General features: G+C 54.7%; 3 protein-coding genes across 4 annotated transcripts; 2 read left to right on the top strand and 1 right to left on the bottom strand.

Annotated features, from left to right (window-relative positions):
* The first annotated feature begins 85 nt into the window (after nucleotides 1-85).
* Nucleotides 86-3,002, top strand: LOC108024160 (moesin/ezrin/radixin homolog 2). 2 transcript variants are annotated; one of them, XM_017093972.3, is made up of 6 exons: nucleotides 86-210; nucleotides 393-1,192; nucleotides 1,268-1,370; nucleotides 1,430-1,639; nucleotides 1,707-1,943; nucleotides 2,008-3,002. In XM_017093972.3, the coding sequence occupies exons 2-6, from the start codon at nucleotides 639-641 to the stop codon at nucleotides 2,812-2,814; spliced, it is 1,911 nt and encodes a 636-aa protein (XP_016949461.1). In that variant the 5' UTR covers nucleotides 86-210; nucleotides 393-638; the 3' UTR covers nucleotides 2,815-3,002. The 2 variants fall into 2 exon arrangements, with proteins under 2 accessions (XP_016949461.1, XP_016949460.1); XM_017093971.3 differs by having other exon boundaries at nucleotides 157-267.
* A 404-nt stretch (nucleotides 3,003-3,406) lies between these two features.
* Nucleotides 3,407-7,206, bottom strand: LOC108024161 (ubiquilin-1). Its single transcript, XM_017093973.3, has 3 exons — nucleotides 6,901-7,206; nucleotides 5,083-6,556; nucleotides 3,407-5,014 (listed from the first exon to the last, which is right to left on the bottom strand). The coding sequence occupies exons 1-3, from the start codon at nucleotides 6,994-6,996 to the stop codon at nucleotides 4,938-4,940; spliced, it is 1,647 nt and encodes a 548-aa protein (XP_016949462.1). The 5' UTR covers nucleotides 6,997-7,206; the 3' UTR covers nucleotides 3,407-4,937.
* An 89-nt stretch (nucleotides 7,207-7,295) lies between these two features.
* On the top strand, nucleotides 7,296-14,407 carry LOC108024162 (cytokine receptor). Its single transcript, XM_017093974.3, has 3 exons — nucleotides 7,296-9,089; nucleotides 11,129-12,198; nucleotides 12,368-14,407. The coding sequence occupies exons 1-3, from the start codon at nucleotides 7,945-7,947 to the stop codon at nucleotides 14,008-14,010; spliced, it is 3,858 nt and encodes a 1,285-aa protein (XP_016949463.1). The 5' UTR covers nucleotides 7,296-7,944; the 3' UTR covers nucleotides 14,011-14,407.
* The last annotated feature ends 72 nt before the right edge of the window (nucleotides 14,408-14,479 follow it).

The raw sequence follows: 14,479 nt of genomic DNA, 5'->3' as shown, positions 1-14,479 counted from the left end.
CGTTGCATCTTAGCAGTGGTGTCAAATGCGGGGTAAGGAGGATGTCTCGGATAACGCTGCCAACGTTTTGGCAAGACCGTACTTGGGCGCACATTTGAGCAAAGTTATTTTCCCAGCCCAACGGCTGGTCACGCTAGCCGCGTTCATGCCGCCAACTTCGCGATCTTTGCCAACAATTACGAACTTTGCGAACTCGGAGCAAGCAATTGAGTAAGTGACCTTCGTCTCGCAACCCGCAGAAGGAAAACAACTGCCACCCGCCGCCTGGTGAGCTGCCCAGCCGAAGGGAGGATAGGGGGCAGGTGCTGAGTGGGCCCCGCCATCCCGGCCCCCCACAGTTCACGATTCGCGCGCCCGCATCACCGAATCTACTCACTCTTTCTTTATTTCAGCCCAGAATCGCCTTTTCCCGGATCACTGAATTGGCTGCAAAATGAGGCAGCCCCCGACTGGCGCGGACCGCAGGAACAACCACCAGGTGGCAGGCCACTAGCTGGCACAGGACGAGCGGTTCCATCTGGATCAGCAGGCGCAACAAGTCCCTGCACGCAACAAGTTACCACAGACTACCGAGGACAGTCGACAAACCGCCTCCAAGGGCACCCACGTCCAAGACAAAAACACATCACATAACCACAATGAGCCTCTTTGGCTCCAAAAAGAACCGCTCCCTCTCCGTGCGGGTGAGCACCTTCGACTCGGAGCTGGAGTTTAAACTGGAGCCGCGCGCCTCCGGCCAGGATCTGTTCGACCTGGTGTGCCGCACCATCGGACTGCGCGAGTCCTGGTACTTCGGGCTGCAGTACGTTGACACGCGCAGCAATGTCTCCTGGCTGAAGATGGAAAAGCGGGTGAGGGACCAGCGCGTCGAGCTGCAAGCCAGCAACAATGTGTACGTGTTCAGCTTCTATGCCAAATTCTTTCCCGAGAACGTCAGCGAGGAGCTGATCCAGGAGATCACGCAGCACCTGTTCTTCCTGCAGGTCAAGCAGAGCATCCTCTCCATGGACATCTACTGTCGGCCCGAGGCGTCTGTCCTCCTAGCCTCCTATGCGGTGCACGTTCAGTATGGGCCCTACGACTACGAGACCTACAAGGACGGCATGCTGGCCGGCGGCGAGCTCCTGCCCAAGGGGGTGACCGACCAGTACCAGATGACGCCCGAGATGTGGGAGGAGCGCATCAAGACCTGGTGGGTAGGCTACAGCTCAACAACCCGAACTACCACCTGAATCCTTGCTTTTCCCCACCCCCAATCCGAATCCAGGTACATGGACCACGAGCCCATGACGCGCGACGAGGTAGAGATGGAGTACCTGAAGATCGCACAGGACCTGGACATGTACGGAGTGAACTACTTTCCTATTACAGTGAGTCATGGCCCCATTGCTACGGTTGCCTCACGTGAACCTAACCCAATCCCCACCAGAATAAGAACAAAACCAAATTGTGGCTGGGCGTCACCTCCGTGGGCCTGAATATCTACGACGAGCGCGACAAGCTAACGCCAAAGACCACGTTCCAGTGGAACGAGATACGGCACGTGAGCTTCGACGACAAGAAGTTCACCATTCGCCTGGTGGACGCCAAGGTCTCAAATTTCATCTTCTACTCGCAGGACCTGCACATCAACAAGATGGTACCAGAGATAGTTTGGAGATTCATAATAGAATCGATTTGATTTTAATTTTAACCGTGTCCCATAGATTCTCGACCTGTGCAAGGGCAACCACGATCTGTACATGCGGCGCCGCAAGCCAGACACAATGGAGATCCAGCAGATGAAGGCTCAGGCCAAGGAAGAGAAGCAGCGCCGCCAGATCGAACGCAAGAAGTTTATCAGGGAGAAGAAGCTGCGCGAGAAGGCGGAGCACGAGCGCTACGAGCTGGAGAAGAGCATGGAGCACCTGCAGAACGAGATGCGCATGGCCAGCGACGCTTTGGTAAACCCGCTGCTTCGTTGCCACCTCCATTCCTCTAATCCTGTGTGTGCTTCCTGCATTTCAGCGCCGCTCCGAGGAGACCAAGGAGCTGTATTTCGAGAAGAGTCGCGTCAACGAGGAGCAGATGCAGCTCACCGAGTGCAAGGCGAACCACTTCAAGACGGAAATGGACCGTCTGCGTGAGCGGCAGATGAAGATCGAGCGGGAGAAGCACGAGCTGGAGAAGAAGATCCGCGACGCCGACTTCTATGTCCACCAGCTGACAGTGGAGAACGACAAGCGGGAGGCGGAGACCGAGAAGCTGCGCAAGGAGCTGATCTGCGCCAAGATGGCGGAGCGCGAGGCCACCGCCCGGCTGCTCAACTTCCTCAACAGCGGTCGTAAATCCTCCACGGACAGCCTGCTGACCGCCTCCAGTGTCTCGCATGCGGCCAACACGGCGTCCAGCATGGCGGCCATCAGCACGCCCTCGCTGACCACCAGCAGCTCGACCAACGACATAGAGACGGCCGGCGGCGCCGAGCTGACCACCCACTCGTCGCACTATCTTGCCCAGGGGGACAACTCCAGCGGCATCTCCGACGACTTTGAGCCCAAGGAGTTCATCCTCACCGACAACGAGATGGAGCAGATCACCAACGAGATGGAGCGCAACCACCTCGAGTACCTGCGCAACTCCAAGAAGCAGGTGCAGAACCAGCTGCAGACCCTGCGCTCCGAGATCGCGCCGCACAAGATCGAGGAGAACCAGAGCAACTTAGACATACTCAGCGAGGCGCAGATCAAGGCCGGCGAGAACAAGTACTCCACGCTCAAGAAGCTCAAGTCCGGGTCCACCAAGGCGCGCGTGGCCTTCTTCGAGGAGCTCTGACCCGCTCCCGAACCCGACTAGCTATATCTGTGTGTGTGCCTGTGCGCGTGTGTGATGAGAGCCCTAACCCTAGTTGTACCTTACCTGTACTGCACTAAATGTTCTTCGACTGTTTACTCAAGCCGCTGCTGTAATAAACTAACTTCAGGCCTGGACCCACATGCATGCTGTGTTCACGCCGAAACATATTTGCCTAGACAGTACGAACTTGTGGGTTGTTGTGGAGGGACGAACCATGTTATGGTTGTCATGAGTGGCATCAGACCGACCGAACTACTAACCAGAGGCAACGGTCTGATTACCGTCTGGTGCCCTTGAGAAACGAAGTTATTCTTGGCAACAATTTGAGTTAACGCTAACTGGAACCTTGACGACACTGGGAAGACGACCCATAGGAATATCTATTGAGGGATCATCCTAGATCATGTAGCTTTCTTGAATATGAAGAGTGCGCGGCCCACTCGCAACATCGCTTTATCTCTGTCTGAACCAGTTTCTTCGCCCAGGTTCATTTGAGCCACCCTTAGACGGGGCAGCCTCGTCTTTGGAAGCATATGTGCACACATTCCACGGGGAATAAAACGAAGTCGGATATCTTCTAAAACCAAAGTAGCTTTATTTCTGTTTTAAAACATGTGATCATTTACATTTACTTAGTTTCACTTCCTCCACTAGACAAATAAACGAAGTTCCGATCGCACTCGCATCGGCCCAGCTCGAGTTCCTGACCACCCACCCCGTCCCCGCTGAAGTCGGCTCACCTGCCCACCTGGCCACCCTTCACTCCGGCGAGCAGCGGCTGTGTACGGTAGTAGTGCTTGCAGTGTATACATTGAATTCATACTTTATATAGACAGCGAGCGCGCGAAGGGAAACGTTTCGAAAGCGTGTGACTGAGGGGAGCGGACCCCGCTGGCCCCACCATACCCGGCCAAAGTCCCGAGAAGTCGGCTAGACGCATACGAATGCTTATAGTAATTACAAATTAGTATTGGGGATGATTCTCTCTTTTACTAAGGAATTTAAATAGTTTTACGTCTTTTGTTAACACCATGGAATATTTTCATATATATATACCTATATACACACATATAAACTTACAGTAGATATCGCCTAACATGCAAATCGCTTGAGTGCAAGTAAGGCCTGCAGGCAACGAACTCCTTACACTTGTATTCTCCAAACGGAAGGGGTTTCGGGTAAGTAACGCCTGGAGACTATTATATTAACGAATCGAACACCACTTGACTACTTGTATTGCTTGTATACATGTTCTAGCACATCAGCATGTAAGACTTCCCCGCCTGCTCCGCATTGCTGCATTTAGCCGATATCTACTGTACGTCGTCCCGATTTTCACTTTCGTTTCCAGAACACACTCGGAGCGCGAGAAAGGGAGGCGAAACAGAACCAGCAGCACCCGATTGCTGGGCCAGGCTCTGATCCTGGAGCACACAACTGAAATTACACGAGCGGTCGTGGCAGTCAAGTTACATTATCAGTAACACACAGGAGAGCACAAGCCTGCTCAAGTTTATTAAAAACAATCAGTTCTCGGGTAGGCTGAATGCGCAAGGGTTCTGTTCGGTGGTGTGTGTCGGTGTCTGGGTGTGCAGGGTATATGCCTAACACGCATATTATGTATTGTATTAATCGGGGTCGCTTGACGCGTTTCCGCTTTAAGGGATCTCTCCAACACGTTCTCAAATGTAAATATTAAAAAAAAATTATATCAACTACGCAAGTGCCGACACTTTGGTATGCGATCTCTATCTATCTCTCACCGACGACAGTCATCTAATATCTCCCGATCTCTAGGCTCCCATGCTCGTGTGGGATTCGTGTCTGCGTGTGTGTTGTGTTGGGTTGTGAAGGATTCAAGATATTTCCGGCGTAGTGGGAGGAATAAGCGGCAATCAGCTGCGCTGACCGTGGAATTTGTGTGTGGGGTTCCGGGGTTTCTGGTTTCTGGGGTCTGGGAGCTGGCTTTGGGACAAGGAACCCATCGTCCCCCTTTCTCATCGTGTTCTCGTTCGCGTTCTCCAGGGCTATAGCGGTAGATATAGATGTAGTTCGTAGATATATAGACAGGTTGTGTACAGTTTGGAAATGGCTTAACGTTGTTAACTCAGGGACAACTGGTTGAGAGACAGTAGTCGCTCCACTGCCGCGTTGATGTCCCCAAAGGTGGCAATCAGAGCTGCGGGAGCACAGAGATTCAGATTAGAGTTGGGCTGTGAGAGCACCAGCTACCAGTAAGAAACTCACCCTGCAAGTTGGCATCCCGGTTGGCGAAGCCCATCGCTGCCAGCTGCTCAAGCTGCGACTGGTAGCGCACCTCGGGCGGCTGTGTACTGTCCGCGTTGTTCGACATCCCGTTGAGCATGCGCATCATGAAGTCGTTGAAAAGCTGCGCGTTGGGCCCACCTCCCGGAGCCAGGCTGGGGGCGCCGGTGGCGGGGTTGCCGGCATTAAGGCCGCTGCTCGGCGAGACGTTGTTAGTGGTGGCACCGCCGCCACTTCCATCGCCGCTGGCCGGATCCGTGGAGTTGACTCCTGGCGGCGGTGGCGGAATGCCCAGGGTGCCAACGAGACCGGGGGCCGCGCTGCGCAGCTGTTCCATGCCCTGCTGGATCTGCAGGATGGCGTTCATCGCATCGGGGTTGGTCAGCATGTTCATCACCTCGGGGTTCTGCATCTGGGCCATGAACTGCGGCATCATCTGACGCACCTGCTCCTGCAGGGCGGGGTTGTTGGACAGGAGCGGGCTGCTGCTTAGCAGTCGCGAGGCCATGTCCGGGTCCTGTGACATGGACTCCATCATGGAACGCGTGTAGGGCGCGTTAAGCAGGTTTTGCATCATGGCCGGATTGTCGGCCATCTGCTGGAGCAGGCTGCGCATGGCCGGCGTGTTGAGGACATTGTTTGGCGGCAGATCTCCCGTCCGGTTGCCAGTGCCGCTGCCGGATCCAGTGCCATTCGTTCCAGAATTGGCACCGCCGCCGCCCCAGGGATTCGGCAATGGGTTGCGGTTCTCGGTGCCCTGTTGCGGATTGATGCCGGCTCCCACACCGCCGTCGACAAGCCCGGCGAAGGGGTTGCGGCCGAAGGACTCGGTGGCCGCGTTCATCATCGGCTCCTGGATGTCGCGGTAGATGCGCTGCAGGGCACTGTAGCCACCCGGCACCGACTCCAGATTGGACATGGCCCGGTCGTGCGAGCGCATCAGCTCCTGGAGCATCGAGGGATTGCGGGCCAGCTCCATGGTCTGGCGCAGCAGGTCCGGGTTGTTGAGCATGTGCGAGATCTCCGGGTTGCGCTGCATGAGGTCCTGCATCTGGGGATTCGATGTGATCAGCTGTCGCATCGTATCCGGATTGTTCATCATCTGCTGTACCAGCGGATTGTCCATCAGGGAGCGCAGCATGTCGCCATTGTTAAGCAGCTCGTTCTGCATGCGCGCCTGCAGGTCCATGAAGGTGTTCGATCCCGCTCCCAGCGCCTCCATGCCGGCCAGTCCACCGAACTGGTTGAGGCCGAAGGGCGTTTGGCGCACATCGGCCGGCTGGCGGGCGGGCGCCTCGTTGTTCCGCGTCGGCGCCTTGATCACCAAATGTACCGTCAGGTTGTCCTTGATGTTGTGCATCTTCAGTGTGTCCGTGTCCTTCATAATTTTGCCGGCGAAAATGAGCACCAGCTGCTCGGGCTCGGCTTCGAACTTTTGTGCCACCAGAATTTTGAACTGAAAGTCGGAGGCAAAGTGAGTGATTTATGTATTTTAGTGGGGCGCTGATTTCGCCTTGTGTGTGCTTCTCTGTGTGTGCAGGCAGGCCACTAGCCACCCTTTGCTGTGGTACCTGTACCTACGGCCACGCCGAGCAAAGTGCACTGTACCCGCAAGCACTGCTATGTGTGGCTTAGGCAAAGCGCACTGTACCCGCGATTACAGGCTTTAATTGCCCATGATGGGGGCGGGGGCGGAGGGGAATCGATGGGAATGGGCAGGGGCAGGGGCAGGGGGAGCTGTGGGCGGGGATCGCCCAGGGTCACCACACCGCCGCAATGGGTCACGCGCACCGCACTCACCTCTCTGATTCCAGAATCTTCGTCAACCTCGACCGTCTTCTTGTCCTTTGGCGTTTTTACAACCACGTTGATGCGCTTGCTGCCGCCTTCCGCCATTTCGATGGTGTAGTTGTCGCGTTTTCGTGTTGCTGGTTTGCCTGCGCCGATTTAGCTCGCTTGTGTCTAAATTGTGTAACGACTTGAATTTTAGTTGGTGCTCTGGATAGATACGTGTTTTCAAACTAAATTATTTCCCATTTGATGAAAAGTAATTCGTCACTTTCTCACTCACACACACACAGGCACACACATACGCTCGATTCGACTTTTCGATAGCGGATGCCAGGGCTGCCGGCCCTAGCAGCTATCGATGAATCGATTACTTGTGGCTGGTGGCTGTCACGGACGCTTTGCCGCTTTTTAAGCAGTGTGCACTGCTTAGAAGTGCACTATCCCACAGAACCAGTGCACAAATGCGACTGTCGTGCAGATTAGTTCGAACTGCAGGCGGCAAGCCAACTATCGTATCGTTAAGCGGCGCTGCCCAGCCCTCGTCATATCGCGTATCGGACTGTGAGAAGTTCCGATAAACCGATAAGCAGAAAATAACCGAAAGCAACGCGAGCGGGGGCAGGGAGGAGAGCGATCGCCGTCCTTAGCCAACTGAGGATTCGATTCAGCCAGATACAAGCGAAACAAAACCAGAAACAAGACAACGAGCGGTGCAAAACAAACAATTGGCCGTGTGGTTAGTGGCCTGAAGTATCCTAGCAGCCCTGTGAAAAACGCAGCCCACACCTGGGCAGTGAAATGTTTAAGAGCCACTTCCAGGAACGCAGCGTATAAACGGTTTCCGAGAACTAGCCACCAATACAGAGCCAACAAGTGCCACGGCCAGCAAGGTGATTTTGTGTGTGTGCGAGAGAGCGGCTCGTCGGTGTGCGCGTGTGCCTGCGAGTGTGAGTGAGCGAGGAGAGCGAGAGAGCTGAATAGAGTGGACCTTTACAACAGCGGCAGCAGCAGCGGCAGCTGGAGAGGATAAGGATTAGGATCGGGGACAGAAAGATGATGCTCCAGGCGCAGCTCGTCCTGCTCCTGGTGCTCCTCACCGGCTGGTGCGGCCCGTGTGGCGCCAAGAGCGTCATCATCGAGCCCGGATGGATGGAGCCCAGCAAGGTGGAGCAGCACATCGGCGGCGACCTGAAAATCAAGTGCACCATCAACGAGGAGTACTTTCGCTACAGCCAGGATCACTGTCTTGTGAGCGAGCTGTACGTCATCGGCGGTGGCAAACAATACCGCGATGCGAGGAACATAAGGCTCCTGGACAACACCACCATCCTGTTCACCGACACCAATGCCACCGAGCAGGAGCACGAGTACCTGTGCATGTGCGGCGACTATGTGATTAACAAGGCGATGGTCTACGTGGGCACCAGCCCGCTCCTGGTGCGGGACTTTAACTGCCTGGACTACGACTTCCAGTTCATGGTGTGCAACTTCACACAGCCGCCCAACAAGGTCATCACCAAGTACAACATCAGCTACAACACCAACAACGACTGGCGCTACAGCAACACCCTCGACTGCAACTTCGACTCCGCCCCGGTGGTCACCTGCAATCTCACCGACGATAACTACAAGCGCTTCAGCGAGACGTTCTACTTCCGCCTGCTGATCATGAACGCCCTGGGCCACGAGACGCAGAACATAACGATCAACCACTTCGAGCGCCTGGTGCCGGCGCGCCCTGGCCAGAACCTGACCTTGGTCAACAGAACCGAGAGCTCGGTGTGCCTGACGTGGGAGATGCCCCGGCGCTCCAACTACAATCGCGGCCTCGTCTGGCAGGTGGCCGTCGATCCGCAGAACTTTGACACCATCAGCCGGCCCAGCTGGCTGAACAACAGCTCCACGATCAAGGACCTGCTCTGCCTCACGGAGCTGCCCTTCGCCGGCTACAACTACACGCTGCGTGTGCGCGTGCGCGCCAACCAGAACAACACTCTGTGGAGCGAGCCCTTGATCTACGCCTTTGCCACCGCCCCAGCACGACCTCGTCGTCCTCCGCGAGTCACCTACGGCAGCTTCTACGTCTACTCCTCGGAGGAGGGCATGCGCATCTACTGGGAGCCCCTGGAGGCGCACGAGCACAACGGGCCGGACTTCGGATACGTCATCAGCGAGTACCGCATCAATGGCCACAAAGTGTGAGTAGCAGGGGCCTGGGGAGTCTGTGTGTACACCCTTACACTAATTAGTCATTGGGAAACCATGGGGTACGAGGCAGGTGTACGAGGTGGCACGGCGGAGAGATTCACCGGAATGACGGCTTCTTGCGAATACGTAAGACAAGCCATACGGCGTAGTATTTGCACACCCAGACGCGCGGCGGACGGGAGGGGCCGCGCTTCCATTGTAGGGGTTCCATTCCGGTGAAAATGTTTATTTTTAACGATTCGTCCGAAGTGCCGATGGTACGGCACACACACCGTGGCACACGAGTACCCAGTTCCCAGTACCCAGCACGCCGAATCCCAGAGGCAGAATCCGAGGCAGAAGTGGGAGAAACACGTTCATTAATGGGAACATGGGGGGATGGGAGGCGCTTTACGCGAATGCACTTCCTCGGAAATCGGAGTACCAGCTCTCATCCTCATCACGCCTCTGGAGTCTTCGCGTCTGTGGCCACTGTTAATTATTGATAGCACCGGGGCAGAGCGAAGGTCTATTTAGACACTCGGCCTGCCCTTCTCTAGAAAGGTCTAAACAAACCGATTATTTTGAAACCCAGTGCATGTGCAGTATCCATCTTATGCGCCGCATTCTGGCCATCTCAAGTTGTGAGCACTGCTACCAACAAAAGTCAAAATACCAACAAAGGTTAACCCTGCCAAAAATAGCCACCAGACATTTCCAGCGCCACTTCTGCCTCAGTCATCCACAGTTTCAAGCAATAACACCTCCTAGCGAGATAAGAAACCGTCGACACTGGCAATTAGGGCCCACTTCTTGATATCGAAGTGCATAGGTAGGGGCACATTTTCTTCGGGGGATTCGGTTGAATCTCGGTTTGTTCCCTACATGTAAAATGGAATAATGGCTGCGCCAAAATGTATGCAACACTCGGGAAAGTACATGCTGGTCTTGATCACCCCAGTTTGGCAAGAGATTAACCACTCTGGTTTCGAATGCAAAGAATCCCAAGAGTATTTTGTAACTAAAATATGACTAGTCTTCAAAATACTCCTAAATCCTACTGGATGAACCCTATATTGTGTTGCGCAGATGGAAAGTCCCAAGCACTGAGCGCAATCTACAGATTCGCCTTCGTAGATTGAGTGGTGTGTATATTTCCTCTTAATGAGCTATTCGAGGAACTCGGTTTTTATGACAGCGTCTTCAGTGAGATTAATTGAATAACGTTGGTTTAGGCCGGATGTTTATGCATTTTCTAAATTAAATGGGGGTATCTATTAGCTTGCATCTAAAGTTTTCCCCTAAGGATAATGGTCACAGAAACATGTAGTCTTCATATGCATTTATTACTTTGTTTTCAATAGTGCAAATTTTAATACAACCCATGGCAAGACTTAACTTGCTGTTTTTGGGTGTTCGTTTTCCCAAGCTGAAAATTTGAATTTTCCGAAACAGCCAGACTTGCGATTTAGCAGCCCGATACTGTCTCCTCAGTAGACGATAAGTGTGCAGTCTTCAATCGCCGAATTAGTTTACTCCCAGGCTGAAAAAGGAAAAGCACAGAGATAACACTCAGTTATGCTCGAAATAAATATTAAGATTATGATCCCATTATTTCTGTTGTTCAGCTGACCTGGCAAAACCCGCATTCTTAGAATTGGTAATGGTTTTTTTTTTTATTATTCATTGTTAAATGTGATTAACGGCCAGATCAGTTGGGGACACAAAAAGTTCTGAAGAAAAAATCCCTTTATATGGAATTTTGTGGGCATTACGAAATAATTGCGTTCAACGCTTATAATATCTGTTTTTGAGTTAAGAAACCTAATAACCTATGCCACCGTTCTTTTGCTATTTTACTATTACAAATAAGAAAAACAATTAAATACTCGTTGCTTTATACTTGTCCAATCGATTTCAAGTGTACAGGTTACCATCTCACCTTAAAAAGTGTGAAATTCCACACTTATTCCTGTTAGATATAACACAGTAAACACTTATCTTGACGGCTCCACCTAATAATCCTACTGCCTCCGCTTCTCCCCTTCAGAAACTCGAGCCTCATCAAGGTGGAGTCCAACTCGGCGATGATCGACCACTGGAACATGAGCGCCGTCCACAGCTTCCTCATCCGCAGCAGCAACAGCGAGGGGGTGTCCGTGAACGCCACCCCGATGACGATTGGCCCCATCAGCAACGTGGACTTCAAGCAGCGCGAGCCCAAGAACATCCGCAGCGTGTACCATCCGACCAACAAGAGCTACACGCTTAGCTGGGAGCCGCCGGAGGATCACGTGGAGCTAAGCAACTACACGGTGTTCTGGTGCGTGCCCAAGCCGGCCCTGCTGTCGGAGTGCGAGGGATCAATCCGGTTCGCCGAGGTGCCCCGGGGACAGCACCAGTTCACCACGGCCCGCGACCAGCTGCCGACGCTGCACATGGCCGTGTCCGCCAACTACAGGGCGCACAACCTGGGCCTGCGCTGGACGATCTGCAGCAGCGACAAGAAGGACGACCTGGCCAAGATGGAGCCATCGATCGACGTGGCCACGAGCACCACGCTGACCGTCAGTTGGGGCACGCAGCGCGTCTGTGCGGTCATCCTGGCGGGCTACAATCTGACCTACTGCCAGCGGTCGACCGGACGGCCGGACAACTGCACCACGGTTAAGATCGACCGGTACACCAACAAGCACGTCATCCAAAACCTCGTCCCATACACGGACTACAGCGTGAAGATGCTTATGTACTCGGAGACGCGGGCCAGCAAGTACAGCGACGAGCTGGTCAACCGTACCGCCGAGGCGGCGCCCAGCCATCCGCGAGAGCTGCAGCTGCTCCGGGTGACCAGCGCCAGTGCCGAGCTTGCCTGGAAGCCGCCGCTCCTGGCCAACGGGGTGGTGCGCGCTTACGAGGGCTCCTACCGCTCGCTGCGCGACAACATCACCGAGACGTTCCGCGTGGGTGCGGCCGCCGACGAACTAGTGGACAACGAAAAGCCCATCAACTTCCGGCTGGGCAATCTCACGGCCTTCACGCAGTACGAGGTGAGCGTGCAGGCGCGGACCCTCTATCCCTCGGAACCCAGCAACGTGATCTTTTTCAGCACGGCCATCGGAGGTGAGTCCGCAGGGATTTCTATTTGATAAGGTTTCGGAAATTATTTCGTTGGTATTTGATTTCCCTTTTTAATACTACTAATTACTAATACTAATAATGACTGAAATTATTTAAAAAAGCTGTATATGTATATGTTGCCTACGCCACTGAATCGTAAACTTATCCGCAGTGCCCTCGCCGCCAAAGCTGCAGGTGATCAACGATAAGGACCAGAGCTCACGACTCGACTGGGAGCCGCCCAGGATGCCGGCTGGCCGCATCGATTTCTACGAGGTCTCGCAGCGCGACAACAACGCCAGCTGCCTGTGGAGCACCATTCTGCCGGGCAACAACCGCTCCTTTGTGATACCCACGCCGCGCTGCACCAGCCACAACCCCTTTCAGCTGGCCGTGCGTGCCATCAATGTGGAGCAGCACCCTCAGATGGACGGAGCGGACAGGGCTGAGGTTACTGCTAGTGGTGGTGCGCTGCTTCTCATGTCGGCCACCGGCCAGAGATGCGAGCCCAGGACGGATGCACTCGGCGAGGAGGAGCGGGCGCAGTTTGAGGCCTACGCAGCCAACATGACCGCATACCGGCTTTACCGATCCGACTGGGATGTCTACGGGTTCATCTGCACCCCGGACACGCACAGCGTGAAGGCCATGTACCAGACCATTGAAGTGACTGTGGCGATCCTGGTGCTGGGCGTCATCTTCTACCTGGTGTACAAGAAGTACCGCAAGATGTCCGACATCGACCTGGTGCTGCCGCAGGGAATCATAGAGACGCTAAAGAAGCAGCCGATGGATATGGGCATCGGACCGGATTCGTCCGTCAGCGGAGGCATCGTCTGCACCCGGGTCGATGATTCGCCGCAGTACACACCTCAGGATCTGCCGCACGACTTCAGCAACTTTGGGAGTGAAAGCTCAAAGCTGCTGCTGCGAACAGCGTCCTCTTCGGGCGGCGGCGGCTGTACGGATCGCGATGGGTACGACGAGCAACAGGAGAGGGGAGTCATCAGCACCGCTGGGCCGCCCACCAGCTACCTGGCCATGCGGCACGGCCTTCTCGTCCAGAATGATCGCGAGCGGGAGAGGGAGCGCCAGCAGGCCAGGGAACAGCAGCGGGAGAGCGCCGCGGAGCGGGAGGGCAGGGAGCAGAGGACCACCAATGGCTACATCAAACCCACCCAGATGAAGAGCTGGATAGGCGGCGATCACTCGGAGAATGAGGACGCCTTTTCAGTTCCTGCCACCACGATGCCAGCTGCGATGCCAATGGCCCAGATTCCGCTCAACGGCTACGTCCCGGTACCCATTCCCCAGTCGCGTCTCAATCCGGCTCCAGTCCAACCATTTGCGCCGCCAACAGGAGCACCGTCTGCCGCCACCGCCGCCGCTGCGTCCACCTTCTTTCCGCCGGCTCACCTGCTCAACGTGGACAACTACGTGCAGGCCTCGGATCTGCACAAGCTAAAGCCCCTAGTTACAGCTCCATTGCCGCCAGCAGCAGGAGCCGCCTTTGCGGATTCGCCGCCAACCGCCTTGCCAATGCGACAGCTCCCGCCAGTACCATCAGCTGGTCCAGCCACTGCACCCGCGCCCAAGCTGGCCGACATCGGCTACACCACCATGGAGCAACTGCAGCGCACTGGGCTGATAAAGCCTCCGTTGAACGCCGCCACTACCGCCGCCGTGGGATCACCAACGCACGCCGCTGGAGCGTCGACCGGCGCCAATCCGCACTCTCGCCTCCAGCCGCAGATCAATGGCTACGTGACGCCCCAGGACCTGAACGCCCTCGCCCACAACAGGCACGTGCTCTAAGATGCCGGAGCGCCCATTATCAATGCATGACAAGTGCACTCACCCATCATGACGTGCGACATATTATCAGACCCTCGCGTTCGCGTTCGCCTCCCATCATTCAACCCATCTCCAAGCGCATCTCCTTCCAAGGCCATGTCATCGGATCACCCCGGAACCCGGAACCCGGAGCCTGGACCCTGGAACCCACTTGAACCACTGTCGGGCAGCTGTTTATAGTAATTAGTGAAAACTCCTCGGACGAATGCAGTTCTTTCGTTTGTAATTTATTTTTTATTCTTTGCGATGCGTGTGAGAGGCAGAAAGTATTTGTAACGCTATAGTATTTTTTTTATATATATTCGTACTGTACACTTACCCACTTAACCGCCATCAACATAAAGCTAATTTTAAATGAGTTTTTAAGCGAGTCGTTTTTAGTTTGAGTTCGAGTTTCCCGGGGTCCCTAGCGATAAGTCGTTGCTCAGTG

Source organism: Drosophila biarmipes, chromosome X (assembly GCF_025231255.1).
Source record: "Drosophila biarmipes strain raj3 chromosome X, RU_DBia_V1.1, whole genome shotgun sequence".
NCBI classification, from domain to species: domain Eukaryota; kingdom Metazoa; phylum Arthropoda; class Insecta; order Diptera; family Drosophilidae; genus Drosophila; species Drosophila biarmipes.
This window is presented reverse-complemented; position numbering and strand designations above follow the sequence as displayed.